This window comes from Dermacentor silvarum, chromosome 3, assembly GCF_013339745.2.
Source record: "Dermacentor silvarum isolate Dsil-2018 chromosome 3, BIME_Dsil_1.4, whole genome shotgun sequence".
Classification (NCBI taxonomy): Eukaryota; Metazoa; Arthropoda; class Arachnida; order Ixodida; family Ixodidae; genus Dermacentor; species Dermacentor silvarum.
This window is the reverse complement of record NC_051156.1, coordinates 63,154,009-63,180,189: the sequence shown is the minus strand read 5'-3', so window position 1 is coordinate 63,180,189 and position 26,181 is coordinate 63,154,009. Positions and strand designations below refer to the sequence as shown.

The 26,181-nt window shown below is 47.3% G+C and overlaps 1 protein-coding gene across 4 annotated transcripts in view; it reads right to left on the bottom strand.

Moving 5' to 3' along the window:
• LOC119445459 (ribosomal protein S6 kinase beta-1-like) overlaps nucleotides 1-18,945 on the bottom strand; it is a 95,187-nt gene extending 76,242 nt beyond the window's left edge. For 2 of the 4 annotated variants that reach the window (XM_037709737.2, XM_037709738.2), the window contains exons 1-4: nucleotides 18,502-18,945; nucleotides 13,592-13,629; nucleotides 6,006-6,123; nucleotides 3,462-3,530 (exon numbers count right to left, since the gene is read on the bottom strand). In XM_037709737.2, the coding sequence (XP_037565665.1) occupies nucleotides 3,462-3,530; nucleotides 6,006-6,123; nucleotides 13,592-13,629; nucleotides 18,502-18,594 (318 nt within the window). In that variant the 5' untranslated portion in view covers nucleotides 18,595-18,945. The remainder of the gene's footprint in view (nucleotides 1-3,461; nucleotides 3,531-6,005; nucleotides 6,124-13,591; nucleotides 13,630-18,501) is intronic. The other 2 variants (XM_037709739.2, XM_049663323.1) reach the window with 1 other exon arrangement.
• Nucleotides 18,946-26,181: the final 7,236 nt, after the last annotated feature.

Sequence of the window (26,181 nt, the reverse complement as noted above, 5' to 3'; positions counted from 1 at the left end):
GAGTTGCGACGCCCCGACGACAGTCACCAGCGATAGTGAACTTACAACATTGCCACCATGATGTATTTTCTGCCGATTGCCGCACACAAAAGCATGGCCTTCGAGATAAGTTCCCGGTAACGCTGAGAAGCTGCCGGTAGGGGGTGCGAATTCGCTGTCTCCGTCGGAGTAGTAACCGCGCAGAAGCACATTTTATTGCGAAGCGCATTTGTGCCGTCCCGTGGACGTCGCTTTGCGGTTCCGTGTAAAGTCCAAACACGGCAACATCGTCGCCGCGCGCCGTACGCTGTGCGTACGAGTGAAAGCTTGCGGGGGTCAGCTGACTCAATCTCTCGCGCGTGAGGGAGAAGGGGGGGAGGGGGCCGGAAGCGCGCTTTATTTTATGGCTAGGCACGGCGTGGGAGGCGAGAAAAGGAGGCGTTTACTTCGGCGGTGGCCGCCGTATCTTGAAAGCGATCTGCGATGTGGAAAAAGTGTGCGCCCGCGCGGGCTTATCTTCAAAGCGAACTGCAGACAAGGTCAATATCTCGCGTTTCTTCGTCGAAGCACTCATTCTTCGAATGTCACACCAGGTACTGGATGCGCGGACGCGTCCCGTATGTCGTTTCGCACAAGCGCGAGGCGTCGGAAACGTAGAGCGAGCGACACGATGGCGGCGTAGCGTTGTATAGTGTCACCTAGTGTCAAGTTAGTGAAGTGAAGCACACAGACTTGCGCAGTAACCAGAGAGTGACACAGCCAGCACATTGAAAAAAAAAAAAAGAACGAAACGTTTTCTTTTTTCCTTCGGCAACATCACCAGGAAAAGGAGAGTGCCGGCTTGACGGGCTGGGCCAGCTGCAGCAAGTGGCGGGGTCAGGTTTGAATGAAGAGAAGGGGAAAGGTCACGCCCACGGCGGCAAGATTGCCGGGTCGAGGGATGCAGGCCCGCCTCGCGCACGCTCGCATGCACGAATGCACACGTGGGCTCGCTCTCGCGCCGTGAATTCGAGTGCGCCAAGTGCGACGCCGTCGCTTTGCATTCCGTCGCGACGGAGAAGGTGCTTCCGGTTGCTGCTTGCGCAAAAATGACAAAATTTGGGGCGAAATCTCTAGGTTGTCGGCGGGGAAAATTCGTTATATCGAGGGGGTCTCCCGCTGCCACTTCGTTACATAGAGGTTTCAAATACATGTGCTTCTATGGAGTCACGGCGGGGAATACAAAAACTTCGTTATTTATATCCAGGAATTCGTTATATGGAGGTTCGTTATAAGCAGGTTTAACTGTACTTGCAATAAGTGGGAGTTTTGCGAGACAGCAAAAGCAGCTCAGCACTACGCGATAACGAAACTACTGGAACCGGTTTCGTTTTCGCAGAGTGGCGAAAACGAAACCTCTCAACTGCCCACTTCATTGCCAAGGGTAACATCAATGAGTTTTTTTTTTTTTCTAAAACTGAAATAGAACTCGAGAAGGAGCATTTTATTTTGTCTCATAATGCAATACAATGATTTTTCTATTACGAGTGGTTGAGTACTATAGTGACAGAATTATAATGAGGAGTTCCTTCGTCATCGAGCTAGTACTTGAATGTCCCAGAAGAGTCTAATCGTGTCCTGCATTTACCTCAATTTCTCGGATACTAAAGCTCTGTTTGCGATAATATTGACGCCTGAGATGTTCTAAAGCACAAATCTATCACTTTAAAGTAAACAAAGCTCGCACAAAATTAGAACTAAATGAGATTAACAAAAATAGACCTCATGTTCAAAATAACACATTACGTTACACATATCAAAAAGGTGTCAGCATCATAACTCCAGACAAATTTTTTTCGTTTAATATTCAGTCTAAAACCTAACTTCTCTCTTAGGGTAAACATTGTATGTATGAGTGTGTATGTGCAGTTAATTGAAGAAATGTGGTTACTTGTGTGACATTGATGATCATGGGCAACATGGCCTTTCTAGGTGGCCTGCTTGCCAACCGCTATTTTCTCATTTGCTAAATATATCAAGATTGATCCTGCAAATTCAGAGGGGTGCTGCACATAGCCTTTAAAACGCCGAAATCATGCTAAAGCAAGAAAGTGGGGGTGCATATGCATGCTCCTGAATACACATGTATGGGTGGTTTCGTTTGATGTCTGCTGCTAGCACCCCCGCGCAGACCCTGCCAAAATTTAGCCTCTCGACACAATCTGTAATGCATGGCGCTAGTGCTTTTGATCGCATAATTATTTTCTTCCAGGATTTCATTTGTAAATGCTTATTGAGAGGATGCTGACCTCCCTAACTGTGCTGGGAATCTGTGAAGTAACTTTTACTGCTGAAACGTAGAAACCTTGAAATAACCAAATTTTGCTCCCATTTCTTCCTAACTTGCGCACCATTTGCCGGACGATAAGTGCCGCCCGATGTGTGACGCACATGCATGTTTTATTCTTGTGTTGTTCGTACACCCCCCCCCCCCCCCCTTTTCCTTTTTTTATTGCGATAGCAATTATATGGACACTCAAAAGCAGATTTCTGCCGTCGGCGTCGCCGTCGCCGTGAGGTTCCGTATGACGTCATTTGGAGATGAAATCGTCGCCGCGCGCCGAACGCTGTATGTGCGAGTGAAAGGGCGCGAGGGGCGCGTCTTTCACGGGGAGTGAACGCACGGCGGAGAACAAACGCGCGTTCTGCGCCGTGCTCGCTTAAGGGCTGCAGAAGTAGGCGTCTCTTTTCTCCTTTACAATCACCATATATGTAGAGCAAACGCGCCTTCTTCGGACGCGCGAGAGGCCGTGGGGGAGGGGGAGGGAAGGGAGGCGACGTTTAGCTGCGGCACCAAGTGCCTATTTATATCAGAGGCTCCAGCAACAGTCACCAACGCCGCACGCATTTTGAGCTAACGCGGGCAAAACGCCGATGGCGTCGACAACAGTTCTGCGTGTTGTTGCTACCAAAGCCGCTCACCTTACTTCGTATGACATTGCTGTGTTGCTATCGCATTCATTGCTTCGCCCTTAGGGCGAAACTGTGACATTTTTTTTTTCTCTTTGTTGATCTCTCCTGTTCTTCATTCACTATTCTTTTTCTATGTATACCTTTCTCTTCTAGAGTTGGCAGGTGGTGTGCCCCTCCTGGTGGCAGTTGCCAGCCAGCGCTCTTCCTTGCTCTGCGATTGTTTTTATGTGTGCAAACCAAATAAATAATAACCAAGGCCACGGCTGCATGAAATCTTTCGCTGCAAGTATAACTTCATTATACTGAGGCACAACTGTATACATACTAATCACATAAGGAAGTGATAATGTTTGCAGAAGTTATATTTCGTTGGAAACTATTAAAGCTAACCAGACGAGCAAGATGTTTACACAGAAAGGTCGTATTTCTGGCAGACAGACATAGTCAACAGCTTTGTGCAATTAATCGCCAAAAACATTTGAGGCTGTTGGAAGAGACGTGCTGTGAGGGAGAGAAAGAAGATTGCACACCTTTTTGAGCACCTTCATGGCAAAGATGCGACCTCCATCTTTTCCTGTGAGCTTGCGGACTTGGAAAACCTGCAATGCAGCAAGAAGGAAAGAGACAAGGTCAGCAGCCACGACAGTTGACACATGAGGAAGGCTGGAGACACAAACTTGCACAGAAATGTCTATTTCAACAGCCGCAGCACTAACATGGCGAAAGGAACATGCACAATACATGTCAGTATATTTAACATGCACTTATGTATATTTCAGGCCAGAAAAAATCTACCAGAACACTACTACGATGATAGTTTGAAGTCGTGCAATAGCATTCACACAGCACACTACCCTTATTCCACTTCCATTACAGCCGAGTGAGCAAAGTGTGAGAGTGCACTTTCTTGGCTTTGTCGCTTTTGCGGCCAAACCCACGTGCGAGCCACGCATGCACTTTGATACTGTGACAGCACGATAACGGTGGTGCCCTTTCGCTCAAATGTAGCACGTATTTCGGGCCTCTTCTCAGCTGTTGCCTTGGTGCAGAGGATAGGTACTTGCTTACTATGCTGCAGGCCCTGGGCTGATTTCCCATAGGGGCTAGGTTTACTTGATTCTTTTTACGCGATCACCATATCGGGGCCACATAGACAAAAGTTGGCTAGAGTATCTAAAGAAATGCTCTCGCATTTAATAGAACAGAAAAAAAAAGCGAAAGTGATTGACTTCTCCCCACATTTCCTATTCCCAATTTGTGTATGTCAAAGAATTGTGGGATTTATTGTGCTGAAATTATACACTGGTTTATGAGGGACGCTGTAGAGGATTCAAACTTCAACCTCTGGTGTTCTTTAATGTCCACCCAAAACATAAACACAAGCTGTGTTGCACCGAGTTTTGATCGGAGTGTTGCTGATGAGGAAGAGCATCAAACCTGCAACCTTGCATTGAGCAGCAGAGTGCCATAGCCACTCAACCACCACAGCTGGGTCTTGCATGTACAATCTATTATGTACACCTTATTATTGGTGCTTCTTTTATTCACGGGCATCACCTTTACTCTCCTAATTGAAATCGCCACTTTCTCCCTTTCCATTTGTTTCCCCCTCCCTTTGTCCCAACATTGAGTAGCTAGCTAGAACACTAGGGTTCAGGCTGACCCCTCAGCATCTCACCTACCTCTCTATCCTCGATGCTGATGCAACAGCTCAACCTTTCTGTAATCACCACCATCATCACCAGCCTGTTTTATGCCCACTGAAGGACGAAGGCCTCTCCCCAACAATATCCAATAACCCCAGTACTGTGTCCAGCTGATGCCATCCTACACAATTTCACCTGCCGTTTTCGACCGCACTTCCTTTCCCTTGGCACCCACTGCGCAACTCCAATAGACTAACAGGTTATCTGCCCTGCACATAACATGGCCTGCCCTACTCAATTTCTTCCTCTTCATCTCCACTTGAATACAGTACCTCCATGTGCTCTTTAATCCACACCAATGCCTTCCTGTGTCTTAATGTTATGCCATAACTTTATTTGTTTTGTCGCTCGCTGCATGTTCGTTAACTTCTTTTTGAGCTTCGTTGCTAAACCTCCAAGTTTCACTTCTCTCTGGGGTTTTACGTGCCAAGACCTGTTCTGATTATGAGGCATGCCGTAGTGGAGGGCTTCGGATTAATTTTGACCACCTGGGGTTCTTTAACGTGCACTACAATGGAAGTACACGGGCGTTTTTTCATTTCACCTTGTGGGAATCCTCGTGTCCCATAACCGCCGCACGGGCAGCGAACGTCGCGTCAAGCGCATGCGTGCCAGGGAGAGTTGGGAGAGGGGAAACTTTCCTTCCGCGGGCGGCGCGCGGGAATCGCAAGCGCTATCAGCGCCACCGGGTGGGTCACGCGAGATCCCGCTGATATCGCCCGGGTCTCTTTGGTCCCCAGCAAGCGGCGATGGCGGAAGTCTCCGCCGCCGCTCCCATATTCCCGCAGGTGGTTAGTCAACCGCGTTCTTGCCGCGGCAAACGCCGCGGCCGCCCCGTATTCCCCAGTTGGTAAGTCGGAAGCCCTTCTTTACCTAGTGTATTATTCTCTTCGAGGGAACCCTCAGCGATGTCAACTATAGCTAGCTGGCCTGCTCGAAGTGTTAGTTGCAGTCGTAATAAATGCTTTCCGAGTGTACACGTGGTTGTCTTGTTTCCTCGAGCTTGTACCGGACCGCGGTTGATGCGCAGGCATGCGTCTACCGCGGGGCTCGGTGTGTCGAGGCAGAGGGCCATCGGCAATGCACCCCATATCCCGGCAACCTCCATCGAAATGCAGCCGCTATAGCCGAGGTTCGATCCCACGACCTCGTGCTCAGCAGTGCAAAGCCTTAGTTGACTGACCCACCACAGCGGGACCAAGTTTCACTCCACGTGTTAGTACTACCAGTAAAATGCAATGATTGCACTTTTATTTACAAGGATTACAGTTAAGCTGCTTGCCATGACTTAGAATGTCTAACGCTTTGGGTGATGCTTGAGGGTAAATAATTTTTTTCAAAATGAAATGCAGAGGTCTCCCAACTCACCTTTCCATAGCCACCTTTGCCGAGCACCTTGAGCAGCTCAAAGTCCTTGGGGCCAGTCTTCTCCTGGTTGGGGTTGACTGTGTCCTCTGACAGCTGAATCTTTTCCACATCCTGCAATCTGCGAGCCAGTGGTCGGTCCCCAGCGAGGAGAAGACGGGCAACATTTATATGACTGCTGCAACTTTCACAGCTCAAGACAAAGGCAAACTTGAGAACATGCACACAATGCATTTACATGGCAATGAGCAGTACTGATGTCATTACTGTAATATCACTGGTGGTATCATAACTACTGTAACATAAGTAGTAATAAGCAAGGATAATCAGGGGAACTGAGAGGCTTAATATACCACAATTAAAAGCAAACTGTCTCCCTGATCATGCGAAAATATTTAGCAACTATACGAAAAAAATGAGGAGCTACTCTTGTTCAGCTAGCCGACATTATTGTAGCACAAGCAACAATAAAGGCATTCTGTATGTTTGCACTACCATGTTGTCGTATCTTTCATTGACAAGAGTTTTCCAACCTCACAAGCTGCTACGAACTACCGGGTGAATGACCCGGCAGTTACATGAATAAAATATAAACATAATGGCATTAGCACCTTAGCACATAATAGCATAGCACAGCTTCACTTTTCCTATTGTATGTAAACTTTAGTTTAAAAGATACTGCCTGTCTTTTTTGCATTTTGTAGGGCTGGTTGGTGAAACACAGCTATTAGAAGAGGGCATGAGTAGACTGCACGAGGCTGCTCGTCCTGTTTACTTTCTTGAGCATGCGTGTCAATTTGCGACCCTCTTCTAATACGTGACAATTTACTCCTTGCCGATGACCATTTGCACTGGATATTCACTTATCGAGTTTACACTCGGTGCAAGATTACATTCGGTGCAAGTATCCAAAATTTCCTGAACATTTTAACCATATCTGCTGCGAGAGACATAACTAATCACGAGCTTGCACGATGTTAATGAACGTGAGCCCCAGTGGTTACTGTGGAATGCATATCAACGCCTGTATAAACAACACAAAGCCATAACCGATAACATCAGATATGATGACCAACAACCGTGCATGGCGTTATTGTTGTCTTGCGAGTGTTACATTTATTCTGCGTGCAAGTTCACCAAATAAAGAGTTAAATTATCTATTCCCTCTGCAGTAGTCTTTCTGCTTCCATACCGTTGCAACACCACCACACGTACATCAGTTGCAACAACAGCCAAATCAGTCCAAAACCTTGCACTGAACTAAGCGACTTGATTCTACACAAGCGATTTGATTATTTCTACTTAATTACTGTATTTACTCGTGTAAGGCCTGTGGGGATTGAGGGAGGCGCCGGTGTAATTGCGCGGGCTTCACCTGTTCTGCCATCCCCCGCCTCTTCCCCATCCTGCTCCTAACCGGTTCCCGCGGTGGCACTGCGCACGCGGTGGTTTGCGGTGAGGGCGGGGTGCTGATGTCACTATGCAGCCGTGTCGGCTGCTAGTGGCGGAGCGTGGCTCTCTGATCTCCGGGACCAACGCACGGTACGTACATGCTTTCCTCTTGTCCGCCGACACCTTTGTGACTAGGACTGGAGCTCGCGCACTGTGCCTTTGCCCGTGCGGGGAGCGCGTACTTTGTGCTGATCCTTTTCCCGACGCTAAGCCAACGAGCGGTGCCTAGCGCTCGCGCGAGGTCGTACCACACCGAGCCACACTTGCCGAAAGCCTAAGCCGAAGGAGATTGCCCATGCTCTCGCGAGTTGGCCCATTGGTTATCGCCAGAGCAAGTAGCATAGCCGCCGGGACTTTTCCTAGCGGCGTGTCCCAGCTTGAGCCTGTGTTTTGGCAGCGACGTGCTATAGGCACCTGTTATTGTATTTTTGCCCTGGTGCGGGACCCCTTTGGTTCCCCGCCGCGTGGGCCTTTGTGCAGTGCTGGTGCCGACGGATTCAATAAACGGTTTCCGTCAACTCAGGGCTTTACTGTGTTTTTGCGTGCGTCGCTCGGTAGCCCCTTGCGGCCTCTGAGCTCGCGAGCGGTGCTGGAGGCGACGGCTGACGCGGCCCTGTGGCTCGCTAAGCTCAAACCCGCGGTGGTTGGTCTCCTGTGAGACACCAAGAACCCACAGGCCTACCCCCGTGCAAGACCCGCACGCCCCTTTAGAGTGCGAAAATCTTGGAAAATAATTTTTACTAAGCATGACATGCATACCTGCGTGCTGGTTATTTCCGGAAGCTGCTAATAAATGGCAGTACTAGTTGTCATGCCGACAATGGTATCAGTTATCATCCTCATGTTCTGCATTCGGCACTAAACTGCAACTTTGTCACCGACTCCAATGAAGTGGCACGGCGCAGCTGGTTTGGCCTAGCTGAAGGGGGCGGCAGTGGCAAGTCGTAGCGGTAAGTTCGCCTTTAAAATGTTTGTACCGGTATACCCCACCGGCAATTCGGCCTGAGATCCTGCGCATGGGCAGGACTGATGGCCACGTGCGTGAAACGGAGTTTCGGTCTGCTGGCTATCATCTGGCAACAACTTGCGGCCAAAGCAACGCCTACCAAGTTTGCTTACAGGACAAAACTTCACACTGCGAGATTAATCGGACATTTCTGCAGCACTGTCACTGTTTAGAAAATCAGTCGGCGACTGCAAATGTGTTCATAGTCGGCAGCATTTGCGTTTGTAGATAGTTGTCCGCACACAGTTGGGAGGCTTCAGTGAGTAGCTATATGCCTGCCTCATGCAAGGCCCGCATCCTGTGAGAAAATCCGAAAAATAAAGTCCAGGCCTTGCACAAGTAAATGCGGTATAACTATTATTGAATATAACCTTATTTCAAGCAAAACAACAGTCATTCAGGAGGCTAGCAAAACGATAATTCACATGAGCCAAGTAGTTCTCAATTCCTGCAAATATGGCATCAGTTTGAATACAAGTGTCATTTTATTCAAGCTGATGCATTATCTGTACCTCACTGGAGCGTTGACCGGCATGTCGGTCAGGGCCGTGTCACGGAGCCCACCTGAGAAAGTAGAGAGTTACCCTCGCTACTTTATGTGCAATCTGTATCATCTGCTAGGTTATTCTATTGAACTCAAGATAGCCCCTGCTGTTTTCCAGCAGGCCTATCGTTTGCAACCATCTATTGTAACCATGTGCAAAGGGGCATGCGTGTGGATTTCTGTTTGTGTTGGAAGCAAATATGCAACAGTGGCTACGCATAGCTTAGCAGTACAGCCTAGCACACGATGCTTGGACAAGAGTATGCTCTGTGCCTATGTGCCTGTCATCGCTAGTATCCTAGCTCTATTCTGCGTCACGGCACAGACCTTTGTGCCAGTCGACGCTACTGCGGGATTATTAACATCTTGGTGAGCTGCACACCTCGGTAAGAAGCAGGTATCAACAAAACAGCATTGCCACCAACATCCACCTACGCTTGTGAATGAATGCTTTTTACCTCGGATCTTACACAATCCCCACTATCACCAAACAAAAGAAAAGGACATGAAGACACTGACATCTGGTCTCTAGATTTATGTCATCCGATATGCAGTTACGATCTTGTTAAAGAGGCAACAAAGATTTCAGATCTGTGTCGCAGCGACATATTTGACGTCAACAGTCAGAGCAGACTTGGCTGCGAAGAATCTCCTGCTACGTAGTAAGCCAGTGACCCCAGTTTCGCACGTTGACTTCTGACGTCAAGACATCTACACAACTTGCAAAAGCGAACAGCTGTGAAAAGCACAATGAACTGCGCCCAACAATAGACCATGACGACTAATGCCAGATGTGGAGGAGACAACAGGTGGGAAGGACGGGCATTCACCTCTGGTGGCCTATGCGTGTGCTGCTCTGCCTGTCACTGACAGCCTACGAAGAGCGTACGTCACTGCCACTCGTCAACTGTATGCACCGTAGAGAGGTCAGCCAGTGAAACATGCACTTCCGCTTTATTCATTGAAAGAAAAACAGCGAGACAAGTTTTTTTTTTTTTTCCAGAACTCTTTCTGAAGTTTTCCTGGTTCAGAAAAAAAAAATCAAGGTTGCAGAAAATAAATAACTTACAATTTTTAGATTTATTTACACCGGCAATGCATTGCAGCATCAAGAATATCGCACTTGTGTTTTTGGTCCCTTTCTGTGAACAAAAAGTCAACCAAGGTTTATTGATTAATTGGTTGAGTGACTGGCTCTAACATCCCAAAACACCATGGGTCCATGAGAGATACTGTAGAAGACTCCAAGCTAACTCGCCTCTTGGGGCTCTTTAAGGTGCCCCCAGAGGTTGGTGCACAAGCATTTTCGCATTCCATCCCTTCAGAATGCATCAGTCACAGCTGGGAATCAAACCTGCAACCTTGTGCTCAGAAGCCAAACGCTACTGCCACTCTCACAGCTACTCTTTTAAAAAGCTCCCCTTAACCATAGAACTTATGAAATCGCTCAAGAAAGCCGGCAATGCACTGATCATCTGGCAATCTGGTGCTGGGCCCAGTTCTGTGACAGCTTGAATGGGCAGACACCCCCCCTTCCTTAGCACACTTCCTTCCGTCCTAAACACCAGCGTACCACTCCAGGGATAACAACTTCAAATGGGCTGCACAATAAAAGAATTGGTTTAGGACATTCAAAACATATTCTACACGGAATTTTCGATTCACCTGCACCAAACAAGTCCAAAATAATTTGGACCACCTGGGGTTCTTTAACGTGCACCTAAACCTAAGTACATGGGTGTTTTCGCATTTCGTCTGTCAAAATGTGGCCAAGATTAAATCTCGGGACCTCGTGCTCAGCAGCCCAACACTGTAACCACTAAGCAACCACGGCGGGTCCCACACGATCAACTAGCAAATTCCCAATAAGCATAAAGGAGCATCAAATAGTCATCTCAAGAACAAATAAGCATCGAACGGCATTGCTAATCAAGAATAACAATAAATTGTGGGGTTTCAAGTTCTAAAACTGCACATTGGATTATGAGGGATGCCAAGGCAGGGGACTCAGAACTAATCCTGACAACCTGGGACTCTTAGAGAGACACTAAAGGAAAATATTATACTGAGTTAAACTGATCAATTATTTTTGAAGTATATCATTGTTTCCATCGCCTAATGTTTGATAATGTATGACTCTTGAGTAAAAACTTGCCGACTTAAGGTCCTGCTGCTGCCCCCTCTTAATTTGAACTGCCTGCGGAAAAACAGGCGAGTTGATGTAATCCCCATGTAACTCCCTCAATGCCACTCTTTGTGAATCAGCTTGTGCTAACGTCATATGAGGCAGGATAGTCCAAAATAGGTGCCCCCCCCCCCCAAATCAGATTCTCAATTTTCTCGCTTACAAAAGCTCTTTTCTCACTACGAATGGGAACTTCGTTATTCCGAAGCCTAATCTTTCAACCAGGTCGGTTTGAATCTAGGTTTGACGGGGTTGGGATGTACCCACCACTGTCGGGAAACAACACCACGTGCACAGCACGAGAATGTGCTAGCCACTTTGAGAGGTCCCTTGCTGATGACACTGATAGCTTTGATTACTGCACCAATTGGAATAACACCACAATCACCATCTAAAGGGAAGAAGTCCATGACAAATTTTTTTTTCTCAAGTCCTTATTCATCCAAACGATGTTCAATACTATCAACAGGATGAAAGAAAACCTCTTGCTCCTGTCATATATTGGCAGGAAAGCAACCATCCGAGTTTTCGGTAGTCAACAAGGAACTCGTATAGGTTCCAAAAAGTGTGCTTTTTCCTTTTTCTTTTATTGCGATAGCAATTATATGGACACTCAAAAGCAGATTTCTGCCGTCGGCGTCGCCGTCGCCGTGAGGTTCCGTATGACGTCAATGGAGATGAAATCGTCGCCGCGCGCCGAACGCTGTATGTGCGAGTGAAAGGGCGCGAGGGGCGCGCGCTTTCACGGGGAGTGAACGCACAGCGGAGAACAAACGCGCGTTCTGCGCCGTGCTCGCTTAAGGGCTGCAGAAGTAGGCGTCTCTTTCCTCCTTTACAATCACCATATATGTAGAGCAAACGCGCCTTCTTCCGACGCGCGAGAGGCCGTGGGGGAGGGGGGGGGAAGGGAGGCGACGTTTAGCTGCGGCACCAAGTGCCTATTTATATCAGAGGCTCCGGCAACAGTCACCAACGCCGCACGCATTTTGAGCGAACGCGGGCAAAACGCCGACGGCGTCGACAACTGTTCTGCGTGTTGCCGGTGCTGCTGCATGTTCAAGTTTATACAGCTGCTAAAGCTAATATCATTACTCCGTATAGCTCTCTACAAATTTGCTATCGCAATTGATGCTTCGCCTTTCAGGTGAAACTGTGACAACTTTTTTTTACTTGATCAGTGACCGCAACTTCATCTTCAACATGTTACTCGAGCAGACAAATTTTAATGAAACCCTTGACTACACTTTTTCTTAAACTAAATGTGCGTAAGGAGATGCTGCTCGTAGAAATGTAGCTACCTCTTTGTTCTGATACATGATTAAAAGAAAAACACTAGGCAAAAACTAAAGTCATTGGAACATAAAAAAAGGACATCAGGAAGAGTCCATGCAAACAGTTCACGAGTCGCAACACAGCTATCGCACGAGAACACGAATTTACTATTGTTTCCGTGAAGAAAACAGTGCTTCACGCTGCAGTTCAGTGGATGACAATTTGAACTCTCTTCCACCTTGCAGGCCTCCACAGAATTGATTTGCTACGACTACGGTTGCAATACACAAAAGTAGGAGCAAGCACACTCGAACTGTTCTGCTGAAATACAAGTTCCAATCACTTGCGGCCAATGCACCCGGAGAGCATCTAGCAGCATCTAATATTACGTGAAGATTAATTTCCTTCAATTCTATTCAGTTCTTACCAGCTGTAACAGTGAGCGGCTGATATGGGTGATAAAGGCTTGGCATCATGTCAGCCAATGACAAAGGGCAACAAAGTTACACAACACTGTTCCAGCTGCAGCTGCACTGGCTGGCCGATGTTACCCCAGTCTGCATGTTTCTCATCTCCAGCAATCAAAGGTGTGTATGAATAGTTTGATCTTCAGGGGTGCTTGTGGGTTAATTGGGCATCCGATTTCAATGCTTTTCGGTGAACGTATAACATGAGCCAAATTTATTTCCTTTGAATTATCACTGAAATCACAAATGGCTTTTCAGCTGTGCACAGGAAAGAGTATTTCATGCTTAAAAACTGGGAATATACAAAAAGTGGGGAAAAAAACAAAAACAGCAAGGAGCAACTCTTACTAGACACTGAGCATCCACACACAATGCATGACACGCCTCAGCTTCAAACAAACTTTGTGCACCAAGGTTAATTTAAAGCAACTTTCTTTATGGTTGGAACACCAGCTACAGTAATGTCTGGCTCAGTCCCAGCTGGTCAACGATAAGAATGGCAAGTGTTATTTCAATATTCAAGCCTCGTTATCACGGCCTGTCCCATTTGAAAGACCACAAAAGTAACAGAGCAACGGCAACACTGCTTCGTACACAATTCAAAACTGACCCGAATAACAAGGAAGGAAATAAAAGGAACAGACAGAGGGCAAAGGTGCTTACTCTAATATGGAGTTGATATTGGGCTCCACCGAAAGGCTCTGCAAAAGAGAAAAATGTGTAGTTAGTTTCACTGAAAAGGGAGCTGGCTGTTTAACCAATGCAATCGAGGGGCACTGACACGATGTTTATAAGTCACGTAGTTCGCTTTTGGTGACCTCAAGATTTCTATATTGTCCACACACAAAGTTAATGAACCTTTTATAGAGAATTTTGTGCCACATCTTGGCCTCTGTTTTGTGCCCACCCCAAAATTAGCACAATTCTTGAGAAAGGGAGAAAAATGACCATAAAAGCATTTGTAGCAAGAGCAACTACCACTTCTAGTGACTAGTAATAAATACACTCCCTATTCCATCAGGCTCACATTTTAGCCAAGGCATCATGACCAGAGAAACACTGGAAGTAATCAAACCATGGCATACTCAAGAAGAAAAATGCACCAGTCATCCAGAGAATTTGTTTCTGAAAGGATAACTACTTGATATGACCATGAATTACCATATATCCTGCATGTTTTTGATTAAAGCTTGAGTTGAAGACTCAGCACTTGCACTCCTTGTGTCCAATCTGTTTCGTCCATCGTTTGTTCTCCAAACGAATGAACACTCCCTACTCTGCGGGCTTTCAAGAAATTGTGATGAGATTGTGAGAGTGGAAAAGGAATGTTCACAAAGTGGCTGTGTGGCTCCACTGGGCTCTTTAAGGTACTCCCAAATCTCAGTGCGCAACATATTCTGCGTGCTGCCTCCATCAGAATGCAGCCACCATGGCCCCACCTAATGAACTTGCGTCATCGTGCTCGGTGGCAGAACACCGTAGCCACGAGCAACTGTGGCAGCTACTGCACTCGTGTTCCAGGTGGCACCATTTGATGACACAACACTGTAAATGCTCGTGCTGCATTAAGGTAAATGCCTTATCCAAAACGGAAACAGTAGAAAAACGAAGGTTACAGTGCACTTACGAAGTGGTGCAGTACATGAAATACGTTTGTTACTTTTAACAGTAGCAAGAACGTACTTTCCAGATAACCATTAATGTAAAACGACAACACACATGCCCCCTCGCAGGTGCTATACTTGCAGACAACTTTCTGTGGCAATGAAGGCAAAGCTACGGGCGCGTGGACGCTGATCATGTGTTACCGCGCCAAGTAGTCCGGCAGCGTTTGACTGTGCTTTTGGTTGCTCGGAACAGACGCTGAATCGACACAGCTTCCACATGCGATGGTTTCGCGTTTGCCCAGATGCGGAACGGAAAACTCGCAAAATGAGTAAACTTTTACACTCAGTGGTGTGTTCTGTCTTATTTAACTGTTGCCAATAAAAGCTGTTTATGTTTTCTCTTCCCCAGCCTTAACCAACGTGGATTAAAACGCAGGTCTCTTTTGAGAAACGCTCTCACTTGTGCGCACTTTGCCTCCGTAGCTTTCCCTTCGTTGCCACAGAAAGCTGTCCGCCAGTATTGAGTGTTCGGCTGTACAATTAAACCAGCTTGAGGGAGCCATTGTCACCCGCGGCATTTGATCCTTGGCTGAAGAAACGCGGTTGCTGTCACCTACACAGCATTAGGCGAGTCACACAGCTTATTATGACGGTGATGTGCTCATGACTCTGAAAAACGGATAACTAGCCTTCTGTACCCTTTACACATTTCTTTCAATATACTGAGAGACTAGTGAGCTAAAGCTGCTGCACTTGACTGTTACAGTTAGTGCAAAATCAGGCAAACAGTTGGCATGGCCATGCAGCGGTTAAGTTGTCCAGCAAAACAGTGCGTTGAATGCCACAGTGAATGCTGTGCACTTCACTGATTGCATAGTGGCATGCAGCTGTTGGTCGGCATGTCAAATTTCACAAAAGGAATGTGGGAAAAACAGCAAAGAACATACAAAAGCAGGTGGTGGAACAGGTGACCAGCTACTAGAGCATGATGTCATGTAGACTGCTAGACGTGACACGAGACGAAGGTAACACAAGGATGGAGCACTACACTTGCAACTGAAGGTTATTGGAAGAAACGAAACACTTATCACGACTGCGTTCGAACGCAGCAGCAGCAGTGCAGCATCACCAGCCTTTCAACTGCCGCCACCTGCTACAGCCTAGTTTGCAGCTCTGGCACCTGGCCACTCTATGAAAAGATGTTATTCAAAGAGAGTGTTTGTGCCATTTGCGGTGCATTCTTTCGACTGCTGCTTCAAGGCTGGTGTGTGGTTTCAACGTTTATTGCACATTAGAAAGAGCAGCATTATTGGAAGCATATTCTGCAACAACGGTTAACTGCTGTGGTTTATGTTAGCCTATGCATGGTAGAAGGTCTGGCATATCGTTTCATCAGTTTCCAAGTAATTCTGAACAGCACGCACAAAACAATGATGACGATGACATGATGGCACTGGAATGACCAATGATAAAACCCCGGCAACAATGACAGCTTGACGACGATAGAATCACCATGACGGCACGACTATATATGAATAGAAAACAATGATTATGATATGACCACTATGAAATGACAGCATGATTACGACGACATAAGGATAATGGGATATGATGACAATGGAAGGCCGACTGTGAAATAATAATGTAATGTCAATGAAAGCATGACGATGACAACTGTATGACAACAATGGGACGCCACTGAAATGCCGGTGGTATGACGACACGACGATGGAATTATGATGTTAAGACAGATGGCGGTACGAAGATAGTGCGATGACAACGCTGGAATTACAATGATCACGTGAATACAACGGTATGACAAAATGGCTAGACTAACATAAATGACAGCAATGGTACGACCATGATGGTATGACGACTACTGTGTGATGACTCATTGGTGACAATTGCATGACGAAGATTTAATGACAATGGCATGATGACGATAGACTGATGAATGCATGATAATGGTACGAAATGACAGTAAGACGACTGCGGAATGTCCACGACTGAATGTTGATGACAGCATGCTAATGATGGTGTGCTTGTGTTAACATTCCCAAAAACGTTTATGTGCATCACCGTCTGCACTTATGTATGCACAGAATGCTGCTGGCATCACTGGTAGAAAGATATAATCCCTTTTGTTTTTCTCATATTCTTACCTGGATACCTGGCATTCTTTGTGTACGTAAGTGTTTTATTTCCTTTAATACACTTTAGTTTTGAGTAGTGCTTTGTGTACTTGATTAGTCTTGCGGCACATCTGTCATGCTAAAGTACAGTGTGTGCTCTGTCGATACCCCCAAGCTAGCTGAATTTTCTGTCCTGCTACCGGACGCTGCCTCTGCCTATCCTTCGCAATGGCTGCAAAAAACCTGCGTTACTTGACTGAAGCTTAGGTCTGTAAGCTTTATGCAATTGCCCTATTGAATATTAACTGTGTGTGAAAACAATACATGCGGCAAGCATGCACTATAACACAAATACATTTTTTTTTTTTTTTTACTGGCAGTGCTGTTCATGAACAGTGCAAAACTACATTGTAGTGGGTGTTCCGAAACTATAGCAATAGGAAAAAAAAAAACACACTAGCGCCGTATTACAAGATACATGGATATCCATATTGTAGATGTAGCAGTACTGCTGGCAGCACTCAGTTAAAACACGCGCTTCCGCAATGACAATCAGGCCCAGAAAGGCCAAGTACGGCGTCGCGGAGACGCCGTCATTCAAACGCGCATCTGCCGGGCGGCAGCCCCCGTCGTCGTCCCAGCTTATCGCACAGGTGGTGAGGAAAACCCGTCGCTCGCGCGAACAGATGTCGCACGCGGCATTCACACTGCGTGGCAATCACGTCACGGCACACGTGTTCGCCCCGCGCTCCTCCCCACACATCAGCGCGGAATCGACGACCTTGCGAGGAGGGCGAAAGGCTACGCGCGGCCGGCGAGTCTGCCGCTGCTGCATTTCGAGGTCAAGTTTATTCGCCTGTATTGCGCATTCCCTTCGCCAGTTGGTCGCGCCGCTTTGCTTTGTTATTTGCGTCGCCTCCGGTTTCTTTCCACTACACCATTATGCTGTGCATATCTGCACGCGCGCGCAGGAAACGGCGCCACACGCACCCTCTGAATCAGCGACAGCTCAGCGCACGGTGTCGTCAGCGAAGGGGGCAACTCGCGCAGCATCGTTACTTCACTGCTGCAAAGCGCTGCGCGAGGTCGAGCGCCGCGCGGCGTCGTTTCCGCGGCATAAGTGTTCTTCCCATTTTCCGAGCTTTCCCGAAGGCGTCCACGCCCACCCGGCGAGCGCAGCAGCAGTGCCACGCGCGCCGTAGTACTACGCGGAATCGAGCAATGCGACACCCGTCCGCCGGGGTCCACGACTCGACGCGGAGTCGGAACGCCTCGGGGGAGGAGGGCGTGGGCAGAAAGGCCGATGATCGCACCGTGGTCCGCGAGGAGAAGCAGGAGAGAGTCCGCACACCTGCGGCTCGCTCGAGCAATTACGTCGCTTCCTGGCAAGGCGCTTCGGCGGCGCACCGGTGAAACCCAAGACTTAACGGCTTCGCCGCCGACGCCGCAGCGGAAGGGGGACCACGAGAGCACGTGTCAAAATAAACAGGGCTCCCGCACACTCGTCGGTGTCGTTGGCGGAGGGGGGTGGCGACCCACCCGCACAACGACGGGGCGTCGGAATTCCTCCGTCCAGAGAGCGTGGCGCGCAACTGTCGGTCTCGGAATGCGGCTGAACTGGGCTAGTGGAGCAGCTTGGGCAAGGCCTTCCCCACGCGCGCGCTCGGCGGGCCGCCCCGCCATACGGTGGCAATGCGCACCCGTGTGCACGCCGCGTGCCGAGCGCGCTCGCAACGGCGGCAACGAGCCCGGTTGCGCGAACGGACCCATATGCCATGCGGTGACCGCGGTGCGTTGCCATGTGCCGCAGACGCAGTGCGCGTGCTCTGCCTACCTGCTCGTCCACTTCGATGGCGTCGTCGCTGGATTCGTCGTTCTTGTCATTCTCGGCGTCGTGCAGCTCCAAGTCGAACACACCGGCCATCATAGCGCAGGAGCCTGCCTTCAACTACGACAGGCCCATGACGTCTCGACGAGTACACTCACACACACGCGCGCGCAACCAAGCACCCCAATTTCACCACCACGCCGCTGCGCTCTCGCGCAGGTGATGCGAGCGACGGAAAGGGCTGCTCACACACACGCACACAGTGGTCACAGATTGGTGTAATGCTCGTTCCACGGCTCACAAAAGATGCACGACGCGGCGGACTACAAATTCACTCCCTCGTCGATGGTAGCCGCAGCTAGCCTCGATAACGGATGAAGTTTCAAAAGCGTAATGGAAAAAAAGAAAACACGAGCGAAAGGGCTTTTTCTCAAGGCTTGTTAGAGATAACAAAAATTGACGACGGGCCAAGGCCTGACCTTATTTGCCAAGTTGCCTTGCCAGACAAAGCGTGGCGCTGCAATCTGGTCAGTTCTTGTTTCGGCACTTGCATTTTCATGGCGCACCTATCGCCCGCGAAATTCAAATGCACAACTTCTCCTATTCGGTCCTGTCACTGAGGTATTCGCACTATCATGTCCAACACCCCCTATGCGCTGTCTCCGACATGTGATCAATAATAGTTGATGTCCCTGCGATTGCTTCATCGGATAAACGGAAGCAATCTCGAAGCCTGCTATCGTTCAATGAAGGCGCCAAAAGCGACTGCAGGAGCCGTTTTTTTTTTTAAAGTTTATGTGTATGTGGCATTTAAAATAACATGTTTCTGGGTTAGTTGGTTCATACTTGCACACAACAGGCGATATTCATTACTAAAGATTCTCACTTCACCATGCATAAGCGGAGAAGAACGCTTCATTGAATATCACATTCCGCTCTCTTTTCACTTGTTAGGTCATGTATTGAACAAACATGTGCTGTTACCCTTCAAAATTCTGCCGGAATCTCTAGATAATTTTAACGTTTTCCTTGCCATGGCAGGCGTGTGTGTCCACGTGTATGTCTTTTGACAACGAGGTGTACATTCAGCGAAATAGCATTTCTGTCAGCTTATGTGTTTTAGGCATGTGTCATGCATTGTGCCACACTTTATAAAAGCTAACCCCTCTCATAAGTACACGAGTGTAGTGAAAATAAGTTTTATCTATCTCAGGCAACAATTAATGTTTACAGCTATTAGATGTTAACGTGAATTTCAGTCAACACATATGCGGGTGTACTGCAGCTGTTCATGCTCGAAAATTCGAAAACAACTTTGTTTTTTGATTCCAAGCATAGCGAATCTGTAAAACGAGCAATAACTTTTCTGTTCCCCGAATCGGTGCTATCTTGTGCTCACTCCCTATTCTACTGTTGTCGAAGCACGTTGCGCTAGATAACGCTCAACATTTTAGAATTAGGATGTATGATATTGGCTTGACTGGGAGTTCGGCGGTGCCTAATGTTTTCTTCCCGCCACGGTTTAAGCGAAACCTCCCTAGACTTTGCTGACCGTGGCTGCTGCTGCTGCCCTGTCTAGTACAGCTCAACGTGTCCGATGGTGAGGTCGTAACTTGGACTCCGCAGCAGAACAGCCCGATGCTCAATCCATCAGGCCACAATCACACGAGTACTTTTTTCATGCCAACGCCAAGTTTCTAGAGGGCTCGACTACTTGTAGCTGGGCTAGTTACGAGTATTTCGCGTCCTGACACACCGTAATAAGTTTGAGAGGGCTCGCGTGCGCTTCCGTCGCGTAGCACGTACGAGAGCACGTGCGCGCGCGCGCCAGATATCATTACGCCAAAGACGCAAGAAAAAAGAAAGGGACGAACTATCATCAACCTTTAAGCCACGGTCTTTATATATATATATATATATATATATATATATATATATATATGCAAGAATTGGGTTGAAGATGAATATGCAGAAGACAAAGATAATGCTCAATAGCCTGTCACGGGAACAAGAATTCAGGATCGCCAGTCAGCCTCTAGAGTCAGTAAAGGAATATGTTTATCTAGGTCAATTACTCACAGGGGACCCTGATCATGAGAAAGAAATTTACAGAAGCATAAAATTGGGCTGGAGTGCATACGGCAGGCATTGCCAAATCCTGACTGGGAGCTTACCACTGTCGTTGAAAAGAAAAGTGTACAATCATTGCATACTACCGGTGCTAACATATGGGGCAGAAACTTGGAGGTTAACAAAGAAGCTTGAGAACAAGTTAAGGACCGCACAAAGAGCGATGGAACGAAAAATCCTAGGAGTAACGTTAAGAGACAGGAAGAAAGCGGTGTGGATCAGAGAACAAACGGGGGTAGACGATATTCTAGTTGACATTAAGCGGAAGAAATGGAGCTGGGCAGGCCATGTAATATATATATATATATCATCATCATCAGCCTATATTTATGTCCACTGCAGGACGAAGGCCTCTCCCTGCGATCTCCAATTACCCCTGTCTTGCGCTAGCGTATTCCAACTTGCGCCTGCGAATTTCCTAACCTCATCATCCCACCTGACTTTCTGCCGTCCTCGACTGCGCTTCCCTTCTCTTGGTATCCATTCTGTAACCGTAATGGTCCACCGGTTATCCATCCTACGCATTACATGGCCTGCCCAGCTCCATTTTTCCCTCTTAATGTCAACTAAAATATCGGCTATCCCCGTTTGCTCTATGATCCACACTGCTCGAGACCAGTACAACTTCAGGTCGCCGCGAAGTTTAGTACGAGCTAGCTTAGTGACCCGGTATTACGCCGTGCACATGCTTTGAGTAACTCCGACAGGGGTTGAGTTACCCATTATGAGCGCTGTCATCATTCGAGCTCCTCGACATCGTGATGCCCGATCTGAGACATGCGCCCGTGGCACGCGGCCGGGCTTGCTCAGGGAGCTGCGCTGCATGGCTGCAGCCTCGGCAGATGGAGCCTGGGATATGTCGAAGTCCCTTGAAAATTTTAAAGTACCGTCACACTTTGTACTCTGCCACCGCCGCGCCTCCTCTTCGCCCCTCGCGCGTCCCCTCCGCGGGAACCGCTTTTGCGCCCGTTTTCTGCACGACGATTGGTCTCCCTGCCGTTGCCCTTGGAAACGAGCGGACTTTGCGTTTTGCTTGTGTTTTTCTTTTTCGTTGGCGCCATGTTTCTCCTTAGCTCAGATGGCTCGGAGCAGCGAACGTTGCACGCTGCGTTTCCTGCGGTGTTGTGCTAGCGCTATGCCCTGCTGTAGCGCATATAACTGCAGCAAGAAGCCTGAAGATGGTTATGCAGTTTTTATGATACCGCAAGGAAAGCGTGACGGCTTGCATAAGGCGCAGTGGCTGCACAAAATTGGCCGAAAGTACTTTGTTCCGACAAAGAACATTGTTGTTTGCGAGAAGGCGTCTTTTTATTGCTCTTATCAAAGCATCCCCTAATGCTGCATTTTAAAATTCTTCCGGCCTGCTCATCAGCGTGTTTGCTGCCACAATTTGCACGTTGCATAAAAATGGGGCTGTCCTCAGTATGTTGAATTTTCTGCTCGGACTCCATCACCTCGCACGTTGTCAACTGACTGATCGAAATGCAGCACTATAGGTCCTGCTTTCGGCTGTGAATAATTATGTCCGAAGATACAGCCTCTCGATCGCACTTTTCGTGGCTGTTAGGATCCGTTGCCTGTTTTCTGAAATCGAAATAGCGGCTTGTAGAGGAGCTATTCTTTCCAGCTTACTTCGATGTGTGCGTCAGTTACTTAGATACAATGAATGCAGGCCCTGAAACAGTTCATGGCAAGTATACCCATGGTATTGCGGGTGATGAACGCAACCTAGTCCACATAGCGTTTTTTATCAGTTCTTGAATTTCCTTTGAATTGGGCTGCCACGCACGCATGAGTTGGCGACCATTATTATTTGGTTTTCTCACGGATATAACGGCGGTGTGCAGGGGGTGTTCACATGATCGCTTGCTGTTGATATCGACTTCTAGGCAGAAGCCGGGAATATTCGCTTTAATGGCGAGTGCTTTAAAACCACCTTTCTGCGGTTTTGTTCTGTGGGAAAACTTTTTCCATCGATGTAACACGAGCCGATTCGGTATTTTGGTGTGAACTATCAAAACACGTTTTCTAGGGGTGTTTCTCTTGCCTAAAAATATACAATGCCTCCTTCTCTCATAGGTACATATACCTAGTATTTTTTAAAGGCTTCCTTGACAATGACGCCTGAAGAATACTCTCTAAATCTTTTCCTCAGCTTCTATTATGGGGGTCGATGAGTGGCTGCCGGCACCTATTGATCGCACTGAAATTGCTTAACCGTCATGTTCAGCTTGGAGACCATAGCGCAAAAGCTACTTTCACATTAAGGAGACAAACACAAGGACGGACCATGCACTCGCGACTAATTCATTATGAGAAGGCACGCTGAAAATATAATACTTGCGGTGCACATGCGCGCACAGGCAAGAACAAAAAAAAAAAGCCAAATAGAGAGGGATCTGTAACAAGCAATACTAGATCAGATGCACGAAGTAAGGCAATATCTTATCATGGGGCAGAAAAAATTGCCTCGAGTATAGAACTCGCCGCAAAGCTCATTTTACATCGGTGTGCCCCACTCATACGGCTTTAGGAAGAAACCAACCTCCTCATAAACGTAACCTTCAGCATTCTCGATGCTGTTATCATCATTGTTAAAAATTGTCTAGACGAGTGGGGCGCGCAACTGGCCCAGAACCACGCGCCTCCATCGGATGCAGTGGCCCGTTCACGGAAGCCAAGGAGGAAAAGCGTGCCGTGCGCAGCGCGCGTAGTCGGCGCGCGAGGAGAATCGAGAAGGAAAGCGCCGCGGGGAGGAGAGTGTCGCTATTTTCAAATTATCAAGGGGCTTTAGTCTCAGTAAAGCTAGTGCTCCCTGCTTGTCTGCCTGGCGTCGTCTCTGAGAGCCTCAGCTGGTCGTTGGGCTCAGAAGTCATGGCCCTGAGTTCACAATATATATATATATATATATATATATATATATATATATATATAAAGAACCCACAATTATATGATTTCACAAATTTTCAAAAGATTACACCACAAAATATGTGTCCCGGCAGGTCTGTATTGATCTGTCACGTCCGCTGGCCGAATTAACTTTAACGTCGTGCAGTAATTTTAAAACACCGTTGCACGGGACTAATATGGGAGTCATATATACGCTCTAGAGGGAGTGGGAAGGCTACTTGGAAAAGGCGGAGTGAAGTCGGATTGAAAGTATGCGTTGAACAAACAGGCTTTATAAGAGTTAATGTTTACCATTGTACCATTTGATTCCAAAGCAGGAATTACAATACTTGATTTCCTTACGCATGTGACTTCACGAATTTCCAGGGATATTTGGGCCTGGAGTCCTAAATGTGGGAGGAAAAATTCAGTTTTTCTCTTGCACTTTTATTTCGAGCCTTTATGACCTTACCGTCTTTAACGATCAGTTTTATGTCAGCTAAAAAAAATTAAGCATTTAGTTTATATTTATTCAAAAGGGCTATCGCTCTTTTCGCATGAGTAATTTAGTATCCCGCATAAACAATGGCTTGTCGGCTCGTTCCGTTCGCAATAATAACTTTTTCGGGGCATTTTTGAGTGAGCTTGTTTAGTTTGTCTTCGAAGACGCACAGAAAATAATTTTGCACCCCTAAGGGAGCTTGTTTGTCCCATGGGTAAAACCATCACCCTCAAGGCTGTAAATGTGATTTACTGTAGACGACATCAACCTCAAACTACACCTGTAATGAGAGAAGCCGTTTCTGAAAACTGCGTGCTAATTCTAACTAACCTGGCGAGCACCAAAATATCTGATACGAGTGTGATAGCTACGAAAACTTATTTCATGCAGTTTTCGTTTGCTCAAGCTTAATTGCCACAAAGAAATCGCAAGAAGGAAAATAAAACTTAAATTGTCCCCATGAAAAGTTTCATCTCATTTTTACACTCTAAAAGAGTTTGCAGCCTTTAGGGTGTATATTAATTGTCCCCAAATAGTAATGATCATTAGTAGCAGTAATAGTAGTGAGCTTGCGTTTCCTTACTTGCAAACTCTGCGCTCGCTACTCTCCTGTCAAGAATGCTATGTCTCGCTGATCACGCGCATCCGTTCGTGAGCTGCATGGAGGAAGGAAAGCTTAGGAGCACGGTGTATGTAAGAATTATCGTTCTTACACCGTGCTTAGGAGAGTCCTCGGCCAGCCCGGATATGTTGGAGAGAGTGTGGCGCAAGTCACGTGCTATTTTTCGCAAAGGAGCACAGGGGCTAGTGTTTCAAACATCCTTGTTTCCATAGCAACCGTGCTCGTGAAGCCCTCGCTGCTGCTCTCGGCCGCCGAAAAGCAAGCTTTTTCGGCCCAGGTCTTTCTGGAGGGACATTCCGTTCGGGAGACAAGCTGTGTCTGTATAGTGTGAGCCATAGCAGCGCCGACTACGGGGGGGGGGGGGGGGGGGGGGGAGGGCTCCGGGGCTCGAGCCCCCGCCGGAGATCTGAAGCCTACCCTCCCCCCCCCCCCCTCGCCCCTAAAATGTCATTACCGGAGTTCTGTTACCCACATAATTTGAGGATTCTCTTGCGTTGCCTCCACATTTTTCACTTTTGTTGTGGCTAAAAGCTTACGGCCCCATTGTTGGCGCGGACGTGCACCGTTTTTAATTTATACTATTGCTTTATTTCGGAAATCCTAACAATAGGAGGACAAGCGCATTAGAAGCACCAGCGGCGGCTACCTCATCCTTGTTTCTTCACTTTAACATTTTTTTTAAGTTTCCGCTGAGAACACCACGCACAGACACAATATATTTAAATATATACAAAGGACAAAGTTTATTATATCTTTTAAAGCGAAGGAGGTAGCCAACTAAATGGATAGCCTATACCTAGAGAATGAATATGTTGATGTATGTTCACCTCACTTCAAATTACTTTGCGTGCTTTTTTGACCCTGAAAAGAACCTGCAGACTTCATGACCCCTTCGGCACAGTCTTCTATCAACGGCGTGTGAAAAGCACGTGAGTGATATGTGTCTCAATGTTGATTCTCTTTCCAGTAGGTAATGCTAACGACTGGCGACAAAATAAAAGAAAAAAGAGCTCTTCTAATTATTTACAACATTTACGCATTAGGGATGGAAACATCGCCTCTTACATGCAGAGGCCATAAATACAGGGTGTTTCAGCAAACACTTTCAATAAATTTTTAAAGGTTGCCTGTGGCAGATAGCACAATTCTAGTGCATGAGCTGGTCTACTCGAAGATGTGGACATTACTTGCACAAAAAATTGAAATGCATAATCGGCTAACTAAAAAATCACCAATTAGGTTTTTAATATAACATATCAACTTATGGGCCGTGTTGCAATTTACAAATTCTAGCCATGGAATTCCCAAGGCGGATGCACTAGGAACTAATTCTCAGGATGGCACCAGTTTCGAGATATTAATTCCCGAACATTGCGGAGAAATGCATTGGCGTTCTAGTTACTTTTGCGCTTACCCGCCGTGGTTGTTTAGTGGCTATGGTGTTGGACTGCTAAGCATGAGGTCGCGGGATAAAATCACGGCCATGGCGGCTGCATTTTGATGGGGCGAAATGCTAGAACACCCGTATACTTAGATTTAGGCC